Source organism: Paroedura picta, chromosome 2, assembly GCF_049243985.1.
Source record: "Paroedura picta isolate Pp20150507F chromosome 2, Ppicta_v3.0, whole genome shotgun sequence".
NCBI lineage: Eukaryota > Metazoa > Chordata > Lepidosauria > Squamata > Gekkonidae > Paroedura > Paroedura picta.
This window is the reverse complement of record NC_135370.1, coordinates 126,927,622-126,950,001: the sequence shown is the minus strand read 5'-3', so window position 1 is coordinate 126,950,001 and position 22,380 is coordinate 126,927,622. Positions and strand designations below refer to the sequence as shown.

At 41.6% G+C, this 22,380-nt stretch overlaps 1 protein-coding gene across 8 annotated transcripts in view; it reads left to right on the top strand.

Annotated features, from left to right (window-relative positions):
- Positions 1 to 15,126, top strand: part of ACTN1 (actinin alpha 1) — a 107,777-nt gene extending 92,651 nt beyond the window's left edge. For 4 of the 8 annotated variants that reach the window (XM_077322582.1, XM_077322575.1, XM_077322577.1 and 1 more), the window contains 8 exons: positions 319 to 459; positions 626 to 808; positions 4,244 to 4,378; positions 4,898 to 5,077; positions 6,128 to 6,274; positions 9,070 to 9,150; positions 11,350 to 11,508; positions 13,631 to 15,126. In XM_077322582.1, the coding sequence (XP_077178697.1) occupies positions 319 to 459; positions 626 to 808; positions 4,244 to 4,378; positions 4,898 to 5,077; positions 6,128 to 6,274; positions 9,070 to 9,150; positions 11,350 to 11,508; positions 13,631 to 13,789 (1,185 nt within the window). In that variant the 3' untranslated portion in view covers positions 13,790 to 15,126. Of the gene's footprint in view, positions 1 to 318; positions 460 to 625; positions 809 to 4,243; positions 4,379 to 4,897; positions 5,078 to 6,127; positions 6,275 to 9,069; positions 9,151 to 9,676; positions 9,743 to 11,349; positions 11,509 to 13,630 lie in introns of all 8 variants that reach the window. The other 4 variants (XM_077322580.1, XM_077322579.1, XM_077322581.1 and 1 more) reach the window with 2 other exon arrangements.
- The last annotated feature ends 7,254 nt before the right edge of the window (positions 15,127 to 22,380 follow it).

Here is a 22,380-nt window from a genome sequence, read left to right as displayed (position 1 = left end):
TTCACATTGCTGATTGAGAATTGAGATTATTCAACCCTTGATTATCTGTATCTCTAATTCATAGCTGTATGAAAAGTAAACTACTTCCTTGATTATCTGAATGCGCTTAGATGTCCTGCACTCTGAAAAAGGGATATTGCATAGTTTGATGAATGTTAGCCATGTAAGGCCCTTTGCAGTACTTCCTAAATCACAAAAACGAGTACAAAGAAGAAGAAATTGCTAATACAGTGTATTATAGACCCATAATAGGGGGGAAATGCAGAATGTTAATTCTTTGCTGTTGACTGACTTGTGTTTTTTGTGGGGCTTTCCTAGAGAACGGAAAAATTGCTAGAGACAATTGACCAGCTGTATCTAGAATATGCCAAACGAGCTGCCCCTTTCAATAACTGGATGGAGGGAGCCATGGAGGATCTTCAAGATACATTCATAGTCCATACCATAGAGGAGATCCAGGTACATACAAGTCGTCCTCTCTCACTGAAGTCACAAGAACAGCTTTTTGGCTTTGATTACAATTGTTCTGAAAAAAAAACTTGGGATTTTCTCCTTGAGTCAGTAGGCAGAGCTTTATTTATTCTTATGGTTTTTAATTCTTCTTATATTCTCTTTTTTCCTTTAGGGATTGACCACAGCCCACGAACAGTTCAAAGCTACCCTGCCAGATGCTGACAAGGAACGACAGGCAATCCTAGGAATCCACAATGAAGTGTCAAAAATTGTCCAGACCTACCATGTCAATATGGCAGGAACCAACCCCTACACAACCATCACCCCACAGGAAATCAATAGCAAATGGGATCATGTAAGTAGCTCCAAGTCATGATATTTTTCCTTTAGGACTGGAAGAAGATTTAAAGTGTAATCCTGTATGGAGTTACTCAATTCTAAACTTAATGAAGCTAATACTTTCAGAATGGAGTAATTTTGCATAAGATTACTTTGCCACTCTCAGAACAAAGTTTAAGACCAACTAAGTTTTATTCAAGGAAGTTTCCATGTGAACAGCACACTTTGTCAGATAATGAAATGGGAATTGCAAGACCAAATATATAAGTCATGGATTAACATAATGAATATGTTTGCCTGACACAAGGGTCTTACAGAGATAACAAGCTAATTTTATCAGGTCATCATTTGTTTGGGTACAACTCTGGAATAATTAGTATAGTAAAGGAAATAAAAATTTCAATGTTAAAGGTTAATGGACAGATGCATTCCCAACTGTGGAACTTGAGAGAAATTTAAAGAGAACCTGTCACTATGCTCATTGTGGCAAGCCAAGTCCCAAATAAGTAGACAGAATTACAGACTTAATATAAATTCTATTAGATATTCTCTACAAAGACCTTGCACTATTACCATGATTCTTGATCAGTAGGCATAATATACAAATTATAGCACAAATTATAAAACATAAAGTACAAGTACCCTTTGTTGTATGAAATAATGAATACTGGTGGAGACTTTGTGCCTACAAAACAGACATGTGATGTTATAGTTCCTTCAGCTTCCTTTTGGAATCATTAGGTATACCATCCTTCTATCTTGAAGCTGCCCTAGTCATTAAATGTGGCAATTTTATCTTGCTTTGTAGAATTCAGCCTATCTAGACCAAACATCCACTTTCTGTTTTACCAAGCAGAAGAGTTTGTTTTCAGCTACTAATGCACACAACTTTACTTGGCATTTCAGAAATGCTTAGTTGCTTATATAACAATTTGAAGAAATAATCACTAAACATAATAAAGCTCAAGTTGACAGCTCACTCCTTACCTGATTGGCCCTCCCTGGGGATGTGCTGCCAATAGAAATAGAGAGCGCTCTGCCAATGAGAATCAATCAGCTCTAATTGCATGCAGACAACTCACTCCCTACCTGATGCCCCCCCCAAATATTCCCCCAATAGGAGTTGTCCCTCAGCCAGGAATGGCCTACCCAGGTAGCTTAGCCCCAATCAAGAGGGAGCCTTCAGCCAGGAAGGACTAATAAGGGAATCAGCTCTCCACCTCCAACTTCCTGTTAGTCCCAGAAGTTTACTGAGTGCAAGAGGAGAAAAGCATACTCCACTGTCAGTAAACTTACTGGCCCTAGCCTCTTTCAAATCAGGAGTGAATTGCCTCCTGGGGGCAGCCTCTGTATGCTTTCTGGAGGGGAGGTCTGTGGGAGGCCCAGAAATGCTGGCTCTCTGGGAACCAGGAAAAGCGTCTACCCTTACTCATGAGTAAATTATGGCCCTCAGCCAAGAATGGCTGGCCCTGATAGCTTAGCCCCAATCAGGAGAGAACTCTCAGTCAGGAAAAGCTAATAAGGGTCAGCTGCCTGCCTCCAACTTCCTGCCAGTTCCATAAGTTTGCTGGGTGGAAGAGCAATTCTGCTGTCAGTAAGTTGCCCTGGCCTCCTGGCCTCTTTCAACTTGGAGGACATAGAGGAGAGTGAGCCACCTCCTGGTGCAGCCTCTACACACTTTCTGGAGGGGGGCCTATGGGAGGACCCATCACAGGCAATTGCAGAAGGGAAAATAATGATGTGGGTGGGACTGGAAAGATGTAGACTTTCCCTTTCCATATGGATATCACCTTGGTCTTGTTCCAAGACCATCACAACAAAGCAAATTTGAGACCAATAGCATAGAAGATGGGAAAACTTTAAACAGGGCACAGAATCACCATGGGGACATGTGGAGAGGGGGGGAGACACTGTTTCCCAGTAGCATGTTCCCAGTAGATGAAGAGTTGGTTTTTATACCCTGCTTTTCACTGCCCAAAGGAGTATCAGAGTGGTTTATAATAGACTTCCATTCCTCTCCCCACAACAGACACCCCATGAGGTAGGTGAGGCTGAGAGAGCTGTGAGAGAAACTGTTCTGTGAGAACAGTTTCTAACAGGACTGTGACGAGCCTGGCATGTGGTGGAGCAGGGAATCAAATCCAGCTCACCACACAAGAAGCCACTGCTCTTAACCGCTACACCGAACTGTACAAATTGCCATTGCCTAAAAGAGATGTAGCTAGAGCACAGGCAGAAGAAGCTGTTGCAGGAGGATGGTGTAAGTCTTTTTTGACTTGCTCATTGACTGTTATGGGATACTTTTCCTTTAAATTTGGATTTGCTGGCCAGTGGCTTCTCAGAGCAATCCAAGGAGGGAGATATTCAGGTATTGTGTGGTTAATAAGGTTTGCAATTTGAGAAAGGAGGAATGCTTTTGTCTTCTGGGTTCTCTCTCTGTGTGTGTAGAGGGGAGTGCTACACAGCCCCCAATCCTAAGTAGCTCTTCCTCCAGGGCAATTCCTCTATGCAGTCTGGAGAGGAGCTTTCATTCTGAGGTTCTCCAGGTCCCACCTGGAGGCTGACATCCCTGAACAATGGAAGGGATGCTAGCCTCCAGCTGGGACCTGGAGATCCCACTTCTGGGATTTCTTGAAGCCTGAAGAATATTTCAGGGGTTTCTCAATGGTAACATGGAGAAAAACTGACATAGAAGCAATCATTGAGAAACCCTCTATAAGTTCTTTGTCAACCAATATTTTCATGTTTGATGGTAACATACAACTGTTTTTGATTTACTTTGATATTGAACTGAACTAAAGAACATACAGACAAAGGTTTTGAGTTCTTCAGGCAAATTCTGCTATCAATTACATATTTTCATTGAAGGAACTGTGACAAATTTATGAATTATTTGATGTTTATTGTTATTAGCAATTACTGCCACACAGCATTTCTCTTTGTTTCCCACCTGGAGCCTGGCATCCCTGCACCTCCATGAGATCCAAAGCCAGAGAGTCACTCCTCCCAAGTAGCCCTTTTCTCCAGGGGGGCTGATCTCTGTTGCCTGGAATTGACCTGCAATTCTAGCAAATCCCCAGGTCCCAACTGGAGATTGGCATCATGCAACCTTTCTGGGGCACAGTGGCCACAGAGTTCCCCCTCCCATGCAAGCCCTTTCATCTCCAGGAGCTTTGAGATCAGTTGTCATTGCAGAGTCCCCGATGCAAAGCAGCCATTTTTCCCTGGGGAACTGATCTCTATAGTCTGCAGATGACCTCCGATTTCAGGTGATCCCTGGGTCAGAAATGTTCCCTGAGGTTTGGAGGCGGGATCTCAACAGTCTAGGCCTTTGCCAAGTAGCCATTTCCCCAGGAAGGCTACAGTGCAGGTGTGCATCCTAGCACCCCTTGTTTTCCTGAGAGCAACGTGCTTTGCCTCTAGTACTAAATATTGATGTTTTTTGCTAAAGGTAAGACAACTGGTACCCAGGCGAGACCAGGCCTTGATGGAGGAGCATGCACGCCAGCAGCATAATGAGAGACTGCGCAAGCAGTTTGGGGCTCAAGCCAATGTTATCGGACCCTGGATCCAAACCAAGATGGAGGTAAAAATGTAAATCACCAAGTTTCAGTGTCAGCATGTGGCTGCATATCTTTCTGAAGAGAACAAACCTGTGTCTACAAAATGTAACCATTTGTATTGCACCTAGTTTTAAAATAATTAATGTAAATATAATTAAATAATAAATAACATAAAATAATTTAAAAAACATAAATAATTCAATGTTGACATTTGAAAAGATATCAGCTATGAGTTCTATAATGTATACTAACCAAAAACAGCTTAAATTTAGCAGAAAGAAATGATGTGTCAGAAAGGAAATAAAAATGCGTTCTGGAGGTTCATACTGCAGTTAGCAATGTATTTGAGGAGTTATAGTTCATTATGCCAGCAGTTGTGTTTGCCTCTTCTCTGAAAAGTCTGTAAGCAGGGTTCTGTTCTCTTGAGACTACAAGGGTTGTAGTTAACATATTTTTAGTCTACTTGGGAAATGATCCTAAGCCTAAGCCATACGTGTTGAAACTTGTCACCGACCTGCCCATTTTTTTTTTGGTTCACACAGGAGATTGGTCGTATCTCCATAGAGATGCACGGGACTCTGGAGGATCAGCTCAGTCATCTGCGACAGTATGAGAAGAGCATTGTGAACTACAAACCAAAGATTGATCAGCTGGAGGGCGATCACCAGCAGATTCAGGAGGCACTAATCTTTGACAATAAGCACACCAATTATACCATGGAGGTAAAGGACATTGGGAGCCTGGGAGAGAAGAACACAGACATGCAAAGAACAGGGCAGATGTTTGAATGAATGTCCCTATACTGACCGCAGCCCTGTTCTAAAGTTCTTGGTAAAACTGAAGCTCATAATCTATAACTAATCTAAACAACAACAACAACAAAAAACACAGTCGAAAGAGTAATCGTCTGGCCATCTGGAAAACTCTCAGTTTTAAAAACATAACTCCATCTTTGCAGCACCTTTTAGGTGAAGTTAAAGGCCTCAATTCCATCCCTAACTGACCTTCCAAACATTGTTTCTTTATATTTCTTTATATATAAATATGAACACTTGGGATCAGTTCAGACATAAAGTAACTTTGGTTAATGTAACTGTCTTGAGAACAGCCATCACACTAACTAACGGTTAGTTAGGGGGTCATCAATACAGACTCTGAAGTTGGTTTATTATTCACAATTAACCTTCATGATGTATGATATCCTGCTTGAGTCCTGGTTTGTTTCTCCAGCCTGTGATGCAGAGGGAAAGGAATAAAGACTCTGTTTGTCAAAGGAAACCTGGGTTTAAATGATTGCCTATGAACTTGGTTTCACAAACCAGCCATAGTAGTAAACCAGTCTTGGTTTCACAACCAAGTCTTGGTTTCACAACCAAGTCTTGGTTTCACAAACCAGCCATAGTAAAAATAAGCCATAGTTTCACAGGATGTCTGAAATGAGACTTGCTAAAACAGTTTAGCAGACAAAATCTGTAGAGTGTGTGCCCACAGCAATATTTATGGCACACTCTCTGATTATCAAAGTGTTTGGTGGGCACCATGCCAACAGAGGCTTCTACTTTTATGCACAGTTGTTTCCTGTTGACAAGAGAATTACATGGAAGTACTCAGTAGGTACATGTAATAATCTTATTTTTAATGCCTGACTGAGAACTGAAAGGCTACCGGGCATGTTTTTCAAAACGCAGGCCTAGACTGCATCTAAATGAAAATCTGCTATTGTTGCTCAACTTAAAATGTTTGTGGGGGGGATCTTCCTTTTGATTCTCCAGCACATCCGAGTGGGCTGGGAGCAGCTCCTAACAACAATCGCCAGAACAATTAATGAAGTAGAAAATCAGATTTTGACCCGAGATGCCAAAGGAATCAGCCAGGAACAGATGAATGAATTCCGTGCCTCCTTCAACCACTTTGACAGGGTAAGGTGGGAAATGCTTAATATCTGTAACTTGGAGGGGTCCTATAAATGAGCATGGCTGGAAACTATATCCTTTTAAAGTTGTAGTTCCCTTGTTTTTAAAAATCATAGTGAGTTCTTTTAACATCAAAATGTTTGGCATCTGACAGAATGCAAGCACAAACATTTGAACAGCTAGATTCGAGTCCAGCAGCATCTTCAAGATTGATAAGATTTTGGGAGTCAACGCTCCATTCATTCATCAGATAAAAGTTGGAACGGAGATCGCTGTCCTTTTATCCCAGTCAGAAGGTGAGCAGAGTGTTGCAAATAAATGCTGCATCCTTTGCACTGTCCCTCCCATCTTCTCATTGGGATATAAGGACACAAAGATCTTCATTCTGACTCGTATCTGAGGGTGAGAGTTTCTACTCTTGAAAGCTCCAACCCCCAGAATCTTGTGGGTCTCTGAAGTGCTCGTGGACTCAAAAGCTACTGTTCTGCTGCAGACCAACATTGCTACCCCCTGAGACACTAACGCAGAAACCTCTTAGCTTATCGCTTTCTAAATTCAGAAAATGATGGCATTATCCTAATGAGCCTCTTTGAAGATAGTTGCCATTAATTTATGCTTTGCTCACAGCAAAAGCTCTTGTATATATATTATCCATAAAAGGTAAAGGTAAAGGTATCCCCTGTGCAAGCACCGAGTCATGTCTGACCCTTGGGGTGACGCCCTCCAGCGTTTTCATGGCAGACTCAATACGGGGTGGTTTGCCAGTGCCTTCCCCAGTCATGACCGTTTACCCCCCAGCAAGCTGGGTACTCATTTTACCGACCTCGGAAGGATGGAAGGCTGAGTCAACCTTGAGCCGGCTGCTGGGATTGAACTCCCAGCCTCATTATTGTTAAATGTGTACATTATTCTCATTCCAACATAAACATTTTATTTCTAAACAATCCACAGTATTATTCTTCCAAAATGCATTCTGTGGGTGTGAAACACTTTGCTGGAGTTAACCCTAAACTTGCCTTATCTGCATGATAAGAACTTATCTGCATGATAAGAACCCAAGAGGCCACCTTCATGTCTTGGATTCAGCAACAGCCCCTGTCCCCAGGCACATCCTCTGCGCTTCACGCTCTCCCCTCCTGACAGTTCTTGGGTTTTGTCTGATAGAAGAAGGAGGGCAACCTTGCTTGGCACATCCGGGAACTTCTACTAGCTACTGAATCCAAATGAAATATTGTATTCAGCAGCTGTGTAAGGGAAGGATGGTTGATCAGATGCAATGGCACCTGCAGCTGGATGCAACTTGGAGTGAAGGGTGTGCCGCTTTTAAGTGTGCTCCACCGAGTCTTCTGTCTCTCCTGCATTTTAAATGTTGCTTATATTCACTGTGTGTGTTTTTCACGATTTAGAATTTACAGGTGACTAATTACTATTATGTAGTATTTCTGGGTCAATTCCTAGGTTAAAGGTAGAGAATCAGTTTTCAATACAGGAACCGCCCATTTTCAAAGTTGCACAAAATTCTGTTGCATATATAACCAGAGCCAGCTTGGTGTAGTGGTTAAGAGTGGTAGCCTCTAATCTGGAGACGCGGGTTTGATTCCCTACTCCTCCACATGCAGCCAGCTGAGTGACCTTGGGCCAGTCACAGTTCTCTCAGACTATTGTTGCAGATCAGTTCCCTTATTTACTTATTTTGAGGCAGCCCCTCTCCAAAGAGAGGTCTCTGGGTGGCTTACATCCGTATATAAAGCAGAACAAATACAAGTTTATATAAAATAAGAGAGATACACACTAAAAACTAGTTTCCTTAAAACTCTCTCAGCCCCACTTATCTCAGGGTGTCTGTTGTGGGGAGTGGAAGGGAAGGCGATTGGAAGTTACTTTGAGAATCCTTTGGGTAGTGAAAAGAGGGGTATAAAAGCCGAAGTTTCTTCTAGAAATTTTTTACTAAAGAATGACTGTAGCTGACTGAGATGCAGCTCTTGCAAACTACCAAATACAATCCTAAGCAGAATAAGACATGTCTAAATCCACTGAAGTCAGTTGGCTTTGAAGGATGTAACTCCACTTAGGATTGCACTGGACATGCACTAACATTTTCTTGCAAATTCAGGAATGTGCCATCTACAGCAATAGCAGTGCTTGCAATGTATAACTCTGCTACAGGAGAACGACACATGGCAAGTCTGTCCTATTTGCTGTGGTCACAAGGCTTTAAAAATGTGTCTGTGCCCTTTAACAGCTCCTCTGAATTCTCGATTACCGAGAAAATGTGGCACTTCTACTGAGTTTGGGAGGAGCCAAGGCTCAGCGGTAGAGCATCTTCTTGCAAGCAGAAGGTCCCAGATCCAGTTCCCAGTTAAAAGTCCCTGATAGCAGGTGGTGTGAAAGACTGGTGCCTGAGACCCTGGAAATCCACTACCAGTCTGATAATACTGACCTTGGTAGACTAATTCACTAGAAGGCAGATTCATGTGTCCCTGTGAGGGGAAAGATCAGAGCTTGTTGCTAGTTTATGTGCAAATATTTGTCTGGCGTGACCAAAAAAGGACATTAAAAAGCATTGGCACAGTATGAACTTTCAGCGTCGTATCTAACTGTGTGCACTTTTTATTTTTCTTCCCTGTCTTTTTCTGCACGTTGCCCTCCTCCTCCACCCCATGTCTCTCCACCCACTGCATGGTACACCTCCTTTCCCATCACCTTCCCTTGTCCCCTTTTTCTCCTCCTCCTTCCCTATGTTGTACATTACCACCTCCTTGGCACTGCATGTCCAACTGCCTGGCGCACTGCATAACCAGGACCACTCCGGCACACTTGGCCCTGAGGAATTCAAAGCCTGCCTCATCAGTTTGGGTTACGATATTGGAAACGATGCACAGGTACTGGATGCTAGCGAGGAACGGAGCCCAATATTGAATTACGAGGAAATAACACATTTTTCTCCTCTTTCTTTTTGTTTTAATCCATCTGCTGTCAATGTTCTTATTTGTTATTGTGCACACATCTATGTACTACTGTTTTATCACTGTTCTATTTTTTTACTTTATAAATTCTCATGCTTCTATCATGGAACATATCTACTGCCCTGTTAAACATTCTATTTGCCTAATTCCATAAACTTTCCTGTCTTTTGCTTTCCTTTCTGCACATATCATCTTTCTTGAAAATCCCCATCAATTTGTCCTCTTGTGTCCATTTTAACTTTCATCACCCATCTTTATTTGCAATTAAATGTATCCTTTTGTCTTCTTTGAGTCACTTTAATGCGTTGTTTCATTGTCCAATCTTCCATTTCTCCTTCATGCAAATCTATTCTTTGTGACATCTTTCATGAATTCATCTCTTCTTGGATTCCTTTTCACTCCTGCTGCCTCTTTCATTGCCTTCATCCTCCAACTTGTGTAGAAGAAGACTGGCATGCTGGATTGTGAAGATTTTCGCACCTGCCTTATCTCCATTGGTTACAATATGGTAATGTAGAGGCATCTATCACTTCCACTCACAATGGTGTGTTTGCCCCTCAAAAAGGGATGAGCACACATCTAATGACTCATGGCAAAGCCACATTATTCCCATTACTTTGAACACTAAAGTGTTGCATAGTTGAAAATCTTCATCTCATCATTGTATTTGAAAGGGAACAAATTGGATTAACTTCATGTTTTGAAAGATAAACAAGACTACCATTCTGATTGATGCTTTGGGGAGTCTGGGTGAAAGATTAACCGTGATTATCTCAATGAGGAAAAGTCATTTGGTTAGAATTGAAATTAAAATGTATAAGGGCCTCTGATTTATTTCTACCCAGCTTTCTCCAGATTTGCATTTTGAATGTAAGAGTATCTAGTTTTTCCATAATTTGAAGTTTCAGTACTTTTCTACTGTCAAAGATGGAATTCTTTCTATAATTCATCCATAGTTCTTGTGATTCCCTTTATGGGCTGTAGTTGTACTAAAGTCAGGAGTGCTTCTTGAATAGTTTCTGCAACAACAGTAAGCAACACCCCACAGCTATACTTTCACCTTTCTGTTAATTATTTGGTGGTTATATGTTCCCAACTGTGGTAGTCTGTGTGATACAAAGTACTAGCAACATTCAATATTATAAAGCTTTAATCAGGAAAAACATGCCATATGCATACTCTCAGTATAGCAAGGAATAAAGAAGAAATTCAAAATAAAGATGTAAACATGTAATTCCTCTGTCCCTCACCCTGCACGTGCCCTAGCTGATCTTATTCTAAGGCAGACTTTTAAACTCAAGAGTTCTAGTGTTCTGAAACTTTGCCATTACCTTTATGCCTTTAGTCCTTTGCCTCATCTCCATGGCAGGAGCCAAAGTATAAGAACTCTTTCTCCCTAGATGAAATCAGCCAAAGAGAGCTGCCCCTATGCCAAGGGGTTTTATTATCTCAATTTATCCATCCCCTGTGGGTCAAAGAAATCTTTCCTGAAATCTTTAGGAAGATATAATCCAGCCTCTTCATCTTCTCAAAACTCTTTCCCCTTTGAGATGTCAACTTGTAGCTAGAGGTATAGCTGACCATTTCACTGTCTTCCACCATTAGCATTTTTTATGGCATTGCTAATTGAGGCATGAGAGCAATTGATTTTTCCTGTCTGTTCTCTGCTAAGAGATAAAAACTTTTTGAAACTTAAGGTAGAAGTTTTGTACAGCCCAAATCTTCAAATTACATATAGCACTTTAAAGGTTACACTCAGCATCTTATATTATGCTTGGAAACATAGGCAAGAGAACAAAAAGGGAAAAAATGCCAGGTGATTTATGATACAAAGTCCTTACGTATTTCACTGTACGGGGGATCAGAACATTCACCTAGTGTTATCTGTCATCTGGCTTTTTTTCCTTTTTGTTCTGTTAGCACAGAGTCTAGGAAACATAGACAGCAGTGCACTTGGTAAAACACTGATGTCAAATAGATGAGTTTTGAGCAAGCTGAAGTTTCTCATGAGTATTTACAACATCAGTGTGTTCTTGGTGTATAGCATTTTAGTAATGGTGTATGCAGCAAAACAAAATTCTAATGTATTTTTATTTGGTTTGTCTAACTGTCCAGGGTGAAGCAGAGTTTGCTCGAATAATGAGCATTGTAGATCCCAACCGCATAGGAGTAGTGACATTTCAAGCCTTCATTGACTTCATGTCCCGAGAAACGGCTGATACTGATACAGCTGATCAAGTTATGGCTTCTTTCAAAATACTGGCTGGAGATAAAGTAAGTTCAGACTTGAATGGACAACATGTAGGCAGTTTGACGTTAACCTTGATTTTACATTGGCTTAAAGTTATACATTAAAAAAAACTATGGTTTTAAGAAAATTCCCCTTCTGTTCATAGAATCATAGAATAATAGAGTTGTAAGAGACCTCATGGGTCATCTAGTCCAACCCCCTGCACTATGCAGGACACTCACAACCCATTGTGAGCTCATCCACTGTAACATGCCAGCGGTGGCCTTAAGCTTTCACAGGATCAGCCTCTCCATCAGATGGCTATCCAGCCTCTGCTTAAAAATTTCCAAAGATGGAGAACCCACCATCTCCCGAGGAAGCCTGTTCCACTGAGAAACCACTCTGTTAGGAAGTTCTTCCTGATGTTTAGATTGAATTTCTTTTTAATTAATTTCATCCCATTGGTTCTGGTCTGTCCCTCCTGGGCAAGAGAAAACAACTCTGCTCCATCCTCTATATGGCAGCCTTTTAAATATTTGAAGATGGCTATCAAATCCCCTCTCAGTCGTCTCCTCTCCAGGCTAAACAGACCAAGTTCCCCCAACCTTTCCTCATACGTCTTGGTCTCCAAACCCCTCACCATCTTTGTTGCCCTCCTCTGGACACACTCCAGTTTGTCTACATCCCTCTTCAACTGGGGTGCCCAAAACTGAACACAGTACTCAATGAAGCTGAACCAGAGCAAAGTGGTGATCTGGTGATCTGGAGACGGTACTCCGTTTGATACAGCTCAAAATCCCATTTGCCTTTTTATCTACCAAGTCACACTGTTGACTCATGTTCAATGTATGGTCTACTATTAGACGCTACGGCCAAGACAAGTCTCCCCCATCCTATATTGGTGTGTTTGGTTTTTCCTACCTAAATGCAGAACTTTACACTTGTCCCTACTGAACTTCATTTTATTCCGTTTAACTCACTTCTCGAGCCTATCAAGATCATCCTGTTCTCCAAGTTCTTGATGGCTACTTACGTTACACAGCCTAGTCCTTGAAAACCCTGTATTAATTGTGGATGAGAGATGTGGGATAGAAATATCTGAGCACTGGATTGGGTGCCAGAAAATCATAGAATTCCATCTCCACAAATGTCCTACCCTTGAAGTAGTGAGTCAGGTTAGTACAATGGAATCGGGGATCTCTACAACACTGATACAGGATCTTTGTATGCTTTTGTCAGTGCACACAGAGATACTAGAAACAGAATTTCAGAGGGACCTTATAGACTAACAACATTTATTTTTCCGTAATCTTTTGTGAGTCAAATCACTAAGCTTTGATTTATAAAAGCTTATGCTACATGGCAGAAAGGGTTTGTTCTGCCCTGCAGGCTCTGTTCCACCCTGCCCTCCTGGGTTTTCCCAACACTTTTCTTTCTTTTTCTCTCTCTGGGAATCCACTGCCACCACCTGACCTTTGTAAGGAATTGCCCGCAGGGAAGATCAGGATTTTCCACTTGCCTTCCTAGACCTTGCCTGTCTGTCTCTCACTGCCCAGTGCCTGGTCAGTTAACGGGGACAGTTAACTGCTTTGTTTCACCCCTGGAGGAATAGCCACCTGCCAACTACCAGCCTTACCCTGGGGTGCCTCCAACAGGGGTCTATGTTGTACAGAGAACTAACAGTATCAAAAATTAAACTATTTATTAAAAAGGAAATGTTCAGAAGCATACTTTTAGTGTGCTTGAAAGTGCAAGAAGGCTCCTTAATCTGTTTTTCTTGTGACAGACTTACAAGTCTTCTCTCTGGAATGTGTCAAAGTTAACAGAACAACAATCCAGAGCTAGGTATCTGAAAGTGGTAATACATAAACACCTTTTTAAAATGCTTCCATAAAATGCTTCATGTATTGGCTGAAATCTTGTAGCTTTCATAAATATTTTGTCCAGCTGTGTTTGCTGAAAGACCTGAAATGTGGTTGTTTTCAAAAAAGCTATTCAGCTGCACTGTTCACTAATACTATAGGTCATGAAAGATATTGTAACAATCAAATAACAAAAAGATTACTCAATAAAACTGTTATCTAGTGTGCAAAATAACCCCACTGTTCACATTTAAAGAGTTGTGTCGGCCTCATGCAATTTAAATGTCTCTGTGTTCTCTTGCAGAACTATATCACTGTGGATGAATTGCGGCGGGAACTGCCTCCTGATCAAGCTGAATATTGCATTGCTAGAATGGCACCTTACACTGGGCTGGATTCTGTGCCTGGTGCCTTGGACTACATGTCTTTCTCTACAGCTCTCTATGGCGAAAGTGACCTTTAACTACTACCTATCTATCCACCGCACATCTTTACCCTCTCCCATCCAGCCGCACCTTTCTTTCTGTTTGCAAAGCGGGCTCTGCTCTGCATCCCCCTCTTCCGGTTTCCACTTCAGATAACAGGTCCCATTTAGGGAGGGGAAGGGGTGGGGCAGAGGGGAGAATGTGAAAATGAAACTGTCTATCATGCCCCCTGAAAACAACGGTTTACAAAATTATTTTCTGCAGAAGAAGTTACATCTAAACAAATGTATTTTATTATAGAATAAAAGTATTTTTCTCCAAGATTTAGGCATAAATAGAAAACTTTAAAAAGTATTATACAAAATGTATGAGGTTTCTTTTTTCCTTGTTCAAACATAGGAAATGGAGTTCAATGTTGCATTCCATCCTTACACCCCTCCCCATGCCCAGCCTCACTTGTTCTGTCCATTTTCTCTTCTGTCTGTCACATGTTTTCAGAGGGGGAGACACATAAGTGCATGTATTGCTGGTTCACGCATTTCATAAAAATATTTTACAGTAAAAACTTTTTGAGATTGCTGTGTTTTTTAGGGGAAAATAATGTACACAGCTCATGTTTTAATATTTAATTAAAATGACAATATGCCTCCTATGTGTTGTTGCTGAAAGTTGCCTGGTTTCCAAACACAGTAATAATGATGGCGCTTGAGAGTTGGCATCTTTGATATTGCTTGTCACAGAACATATTAAAAAAATGTGATAACAAATCTAGACTTCATTCTTTTGTCTAGTCAATTTGTTTAATACTGTTTAGCTATAATGAGAATTTCCAAAAACTTTTCAAAAGACATTTAGTAGCTGGGATTTTTTGTATATTATTCCGATGTTAATGTTTTTATCTGTTTTCTTAAATGCAAGACACCAAAGTGCTTTTCCTGCCCTTGCTTTGAAGTGTATTGATGTTTATGTGGCTGGTATTACTGCTTCAAATGAAGATATCTTTATTATAACAAAATAACAAAATGTCATCTTGGACCAAACATATGTGTGCACATCTCTGGAAACTGCAGGCTTAATTTTTTATAGTAAATAAAATAGTATGGATTTAATTTTGACATTTAAAAGAGGTTTTGGTCAATCTATATATATCCCAGTACATGTTTACACTGAAGTAAGTGCCACTATTTTCAGTAAAGCTTACTTCCATGTAAATGTGCATAGGATTACAGCCTTTTAAAAAATCCTTGTCCCCTACTGATCAACCTTCCCATGATCACTAAAATCAGATATTAGAAGATATAAAATAAGATCCCCCAAAATGTGTAAAATTGGCTTAAAAACGGTTGTTTTCAAAACAATAAATGTTGTGTGTTTAGCTTGTCTTGGGCTTTTTCATTTTTTGCTAGCTTTTGTGTCTCTGTGTGTGTGGGTCTCACATCCTTACCTGTATTTACCTCTATAGGTTTAAAAACCTTTCCTTAAACAGAGGAAGGCAAGATCTTGGCTTCAGTTTTTATGTGTTTTGATCTCAACTAGTATAGATATAGAAATCTATTCTCTACATATGAGAAACGGAAAGAGATTTCCAAATGAGCAAAAGAATGAAAGCTATAGGAAAAGAAGGCTATTGGGTTATATGAGGCTAATTTTACTATGTGAAATAACCTCTTTAGAACAGAAAAACAAAAATATATCTCAGATCTTTAACCGCTCCTGCGGTTAAATAAAAGGGTAATGCCACCTGGGGAGGAGTTAGGGCGGGCCCTGTCCAGGATAAAAACTCAGAGGGCCCATTCAGGAGCCGCAAAGCGGCTCCTGATTGGGCCCTCCGAGTGTCCATCCAGGGCCAAGCAGCCAATGGGGAGGCACGCGAAGCGCCTTCCTATTGGCCCCTCACCAGGACAGACCAGAATTCCATTCACCCAGCCCAGTCTGGCTGCCAGTCTGCTCCTGACCACTGCAGGGAGAGGAGGTCATTAGGGCTGCCAAGGGGGATGAGAACAGAGGCTTAGACAAGCTGTGCCAGCCCTTTTCGCCCCAAGGCTGTCCTAACTGCCATGTCCAACTGCAAATTGCCTCAGAACCCTGACAGAGCTGGCCGGAGGCTGCAGAGTGCTCCCCCTCCCCCCCTTCAGGCCTGCTGCGAAGGAGCCTCTGACAGCCCCTGACTGAGGGGAGGAGGCCTTTCCAAGAGCAACGCAGGGGAGCCTGAAGGCCTTCCTTTTGAGGGGGGGACTTTCCCCTTCTGCCAAACAGTTGCCTGACAGGGAGGCCACAGAAAAGCCCCTCACTTAAAATACTGCTCTGGCTAGGGGTTAGACACAGCCAAGCCATGTGTCTTTCTTCTTTGCAACTCTCTGCAGGTTTGAGGTCACTGCACAGTGTTATTCTGCAGATGAAACTTTTTTTTGTCTCCTGTTTCATCTGCACAACAACCCTGTGCAGTAGGCCTCAACATTCAACCCCATGCCCTTACTGGACAACTCCTCCCCTTCCTCTTCCCACTGCCAAGCTCTAGTGCCCGTTGTATTCTTGGAGACAACGGGCTTTGCCCCTAGTCTTTGTATAATACAAGTTCTTTTCTCCAGCACCAGTGTTCTGTCCTTCCCTCCCCCAGGAGTTTTTTTACCAGTAAAAATGATAGGGATTCTTGTTACAGTACTATAATTTAATTGTTGTTCCAAGAACAGGATTCATATTAAGTTGTAATCTGCAAATTCACCTGGGACACCTTGTTTCTTTTCCTCATGGTGTTACCAAAGTAGCATCACAACTGATTTTTAGACTTCTGCTTCAGAGTGCCTTCATTTATTTTTCATTTGGCATCTGTTTATCATGTAACAGAAAGTTTCTTGCAGTATCGCATTTGAATACTAACACAGCAGGAAAACTGAAATAATTTCCTTTCAGAAAGCTTTTAGATTTGAAATGTCAATGAAGAATTAATTCTGTGACCACTGGCTTGTTCCAGCACCCTGTGGTGCCAGTTTAGAAACTCTGCTATATAGTTTGATTGCAGTGTTCTATTTTCAGCTGCTCTCTGGCACATACTATCCAGGCTGTTAAGTTCGACAGAAGAAGAACTAGCAGTAGTTCTTCTCTTCTATGATCAGTGTATACATAATTGCTCACTGAATGGGGTTTTATGATCATGCCATTCCAAGTATTACACTGGTCAAATCTGAAATCTTTAATGCATAAAAAGCTGTAGGAAACAAGCTACATTGTGTAAATGGCTTTATTTATAGAAATACCATGCATGGTTTTCAGCCTGACAAAGAAGCTTCCCTCTCCCTCAAATTGATATTACTTTATTCTTATATCCACCCTGGCATCCTAGCTGGAATTTCCTCATTCTAAGATAACACAGTAGCTACTAGTAAACCATACAGACTACTCATTTCTTTAGCATTTGTTTGCTTACTGTTTTGTGTAAGATTGAAAATGCAGATAGATTATAGATATGGCATCTTAACTTGAATTGTCTTGATTTCTGTGGATTAAATAATATGCTCACAGATTTTGTGAAAATAATGCCTTTGTCTACACATTCCATTACCCTTCTCTCTTAAAAAATAAAAGCCACTTCTCTATTCCAATCTTCAGGTATTTTAAAATACCTAAACGGCCTATAAAGGCAATACTTAAGGATGGCTGTCCTATTCTCATTCAATCTGCCCAACACTTTAAAATCTCTTTAAAGATCTTGTCCTGTTTTGGCGGCTGCTGCTTCCAGAGATTAACTGGATGCAGGGTCTTCTGGGGCAGTATCACGTTTATAGAATTCCCCACCAAACTGCTCAAGATATCAAACTAATGCAAAGGTTACTCATTTTTAGGCTACAAGTTAAGACAATTCCCTCATTCTTTTGCTTCTTAGTTGTTTTGTACCATATGTTGCTACCTTTGTTTCTACTATTTGCACTTACTGAATCAGAGGTCAGTAGCTTCTTGATGCTGTGAAAGTCTATTAGACTACTAAGTCCACTTCCAGGGAGTTCCTTCATCAAGCAACTGATTAAAGGTTTATGCAAAACTGGCTTTATCTTTCATGAAGCTAGGTTTAAAACACTGAATATGTCTGTTTACATGGAGAGACCAGGACTAGGCAGAAGCCTTCACAGCCAGGATCAAATGAGGCCATGTAAAGTTAATGTGGTGGCTTGATGGAGTCACTGAAGCAGTTGGTGCAAACTTACATGGACTCCGGGGAATGGTAGAGGACAGGAAGGCCTGGAGGATCATTGTCCATGGGGTTGCAATGGGTCGACTTTGCACCCAACAACAAAAGTTAAGGTATATTGGGACAGTAAAAGCTGTTTCATAGAAATGTTCACCAACAACAGTCAATGCTACACTGAGACTACTTATAGGAGCTAGTGCCTCCAGCCATAGGAATAGCCTATAGCAGTCCAGAGGCATTTGCAGAAGATTCTGCACAGTATTCTGTAATGCCTCATGGGAGCTTGATATTCTATTCCCTTGTGGGCAGAGGAGAGACCTTGGGCTGCCAGAGGATGAACTGGTGGCCAGAGAAATAGTCTATCAATGGCTATCAATATGGGAGAGGCTCCACATTCAAAGGCACTAATTCTCTGTATCCTAGAGTCAGGAGGTAACATCAGGGGAAGGCCTTGGAGGAACTGGTTGGCCACTGTGTGAGACAAAATGCTGGACCAAAAGAGACAATTGGACTGTTCCAGCAGGGCTCTTCTTTGGTTCTTCGTTTGCACTCCACCATCTCAGGTGAGCTTCTACTTGGGCTTCCCACTTTGTCCACACCTGGGGTTTTGAGGGTCACCATAAGGTATCAGGTTATACCTGTTGGATGAGTGTCAGATATACTTGGTATCTCATGAAGGTGATAGTGGAAGCTCCAGCTGACATTGCTTTTTCTTAATTCCTCCTGATAAATCTTTATAGAAATCTACAAAAATGTAGTCCTAATTGCAAAGAGGCTGTCAGTCTTTTAGAAAAATAAATCAAAAGTCCAATTGAATCTTAAAAACTAACAGCATCATTGCACTACTATGTTCACTTACTTAGAAGGGTATAACTCTGCTTAGTACTACACTCTGTGTTGTTCTTCAAATGAACTCTGTGATGAGTATGTAACTCATCAAATTATGGAACAATCCCAAGGCTTTTTGCTAGCAGTGTTTTCAGAAACCGCAGGAGGATTCAACAGAAATTCTGAACTGAGGTGCTTGCTATAAAAAGCTCCTTGAGGTGTGGATACTGTTTGAGCATCAGTAGCATTGTCATCTATTAGTAATTGCTGATAGGATAGATACCATATTTTGGGGGAAGAGCCCCCCCCAAAAAAAAAACCACTCAGTTTTGTTGAAGAAAAATTTCAGAATATTGCAAGATATCTGAAAGGTAGAAAAAAATAATAAGGAAACCAAGATGATTAAGTGGGTAGAGCATCTTTTCTCTGAGGAGAATGTAAAGTCTGGGATGTCTCAATTTAGAAAAAAAGACAACTAAAGTGGGGGGGGGGGACACAGAGGTTTATAAAATAAATGGGATGGAGAAAGTGGATAGAGCTTTTTCTTCTGACCTCTAATCCGGAGAACCTCATTGGACTCCCCAGTCCTCTTCCATATGCATGCAGCTGGGTGACCCTGAGCCAGTCATAGTTCTCAGAGCTCTCTCAACATGCCAGTTGTGGGGAGAGGAAGGGTAGGTGATTGTAAGCTGCACTGAGACTCTTGGGTATTAAAAAGCAGGGCACAAAAAACAGCTCTCCTCTATTCAACTAGTAATTAAATTATAGAATTCACTGCCAGTAAATTTAATGATGGCCCCAAGCACAGATGACTTGAAAAAGAGATTAGACAAATTAGTGGAGAATAGGTCCATCAGTGGCTACTACCTATGATCACTAAAGGGAACCTCAGAAGTCATGCATGGACCTGTTTAACCTCATCAATGCTTATGGATGTAATTATATCTGCTGGCTTTGTATTCCATAATTACTTGAAGCAGCAAACCTCTGAATAGCAGTGGCTAGGATACAACATCTTGACCTTTGTGCCCTCTTTGGAAGGAACCTTGGTCTCTATGCCCAGTTTGTTGGTCCTTCAGGTTTATTGTTGCGTGAAACCACTTTTGAAACCACTTTTGATGAACCACTTTTCTGTTGCAGCAGGACAATTCTTATGTTCTTAAGACTGACATTTATTCACATGTCGGTGCTGTGTCTGAGTCAAGGAGATAGCCGTAGTGTAATCTGATAAACCTTGACCCAGTCCCCGCCAACCTGATGTGGTAAAAATGCACATATTTATTTTATTTATCTATATCTTCGATTTATATCCCATCAGTCTCCATAGATTTGTGATGGGTTACACGAAAACAGATTAAAACCCCAATAAAACCAATCACAGATCCCCTAATACCATAAAAAACCCCGCAAAAGGTGACATAATCCTCAATCCTCCCCGAACTAGAGTCAACCATTACAGGTTATGTGATGCAGAGGAGAGGACACGCAGTAATGGGTTTAAACTACAAGTACAACGATATAGGTTAGATATCAGGAAAAAAAATTCAGAGTAGTTCAGCAGTGGAATAGGCTGCCTAAGGAGGTGGTGAACTCCCCCTCACTGGCAGTCTTCAAGCAAAGGTTGGATACACACTTTTCTTGGATGCTTTAGGATGCTTAGGGCTGATCCTGCGTTGAGCAGGGGGTATGACTAGATGGCCTGTATGGCCCCTTCCAACTCTATGATTCTATGATTCTAGGTTATAGGTTTCACAGAATGGTATAGTGTTGGTTGGAGAAGGGGGCCCAGTTGTTCCTGAAACCCAGCCTCAACCAAAGACTTGGTGGAAGAGCTCCATTTTACAGGCCCTGCGGAACTGAGACAGCTCCGTCAGGGCCCTCAGCTCTTCCGGAAGCTCATTCCACCAGGTCAGGGCCAGGACCGAAAAGGCCCTGACCCACGCTGAGGCCAGGTGTACTTCTCTGGGGCCAGGGACCACAAGCAGATTCACACCTGCACAGCAAAGTGCCCTTTGGGGGTGGGGATAAGTAGACAAGCGGTCATAGAATCATAGAGTTGGAAGGGGCCATACAGGCCATCTAGTCCAACCCCCTGCTCAACGCAGGATCAGCCCAAAGCATCCTAAAACATCCAAGAAAAGTGTGTATCCAACCTTTGCTTGAAGACTGCCAGTGAGGGGGAGCTCACCACCTCCTTAGGCAGCCTATTCCACTGCTGAACTACTCTGACTGTGAACATTTTCCCTCTGATATCTAGCCTATATCGTACTTGTAGTTTAAACCCATTACTACCTGGTCCCTCAGGTAGGGCAGGGCACAAGCTGAGGATGGCTTTAAAAGTTAATACCAAAACCTTAAACCTGAACCAGGCCACAACTGGAAACCAATGCAGCTGCCTCAGGACAGGCTGAATATGGACCCTCCAAGATGTATCAGCTGTACTTAAAAAGTTGGATCAGGTCAATGGCCCTTGCAGACCAACACACTGTGTCACACATTGGCCAAACTCCAAGCACCATCACCAGGTTCAACAGTGATTTTAGAACTCCAGAAGACCTCCCACTATTGTCCACCCCGCCCCCCTCCCACACACACACACACACATCACTGCCCCAGACATAGGGTTCCATCTATACTTTGCGGCTAATAGCCACTGATGGACCTCTGTTCCATTTGTTCATTCAATCTCCTCTTTAAGCTGTCTGGGCCTGTAGCCGCCACCACTTCCACATATCAATCACTCTTGGTGAAGAAGTTCTAAAATTACAGTTTCTTGCAGTGACACTGAAGGAAAGAAACAAGATCCTAATTCATCACCAATCTCATGTCTGATGAAAATGTTTAACTTATTTGTGAGGTCCATACTTTTCACATAGGCCTACCAAATTAAGGCTACAGACATACATGACTGTACATACTTTAGCAAAAGAGGGAGTTATTTGTAAGCAGTGACGACATAGATCAGTCAAGAGCCAACACTTTCTTTTGACCCATTTGCAACTTGTCATGGCTGAATCAGATGCTACTCTTGCAGGGACAAGGCTCCTTCTCTATGGTCATGATTATGTGCTGTACCAGTAAAATTTTACGAACAGAAATCATGTAACTTAATCTTATGGTGTAATGCTGTGTAGAACACAGCTTCATTGTTCATCTAGTCTGTAGTTTTTTACAGCAGTTTGAGGGAAAGTACATGATGGCAGCCAATTTGTGGAATGAGCTATTGCATTTGAACTGCACCTCTCATGACACTACTGTGTCAGGCCAAGATTTCAGATTTCAGAAAGCTCCTAAATTTTCTCTTTAAAAACAAAGTCATCTTTCTATTGCATGCCTAATTATTTGTGATGTAGAAATGTTTGAAGGGTACCTGTGGTTTGTTATTATATAATTGTGTACATCTTTGTAGTCATCTGCACAACACCCACATGCAGATGTCAGGCAGATTGACAATTCCAGAGGGCCAGCAAAATGGAGCTGTTCTGCCAGGCCTATGTTTCAGACCAGGAAAGAACATCATTTATTTATTTTTAATATATTTTAATTTATGATTCCCTTTATAAACTGCCACTCCCACATAGTGGCTCGTGGCAGGTCACAAACAAGTTGCAAAACCCC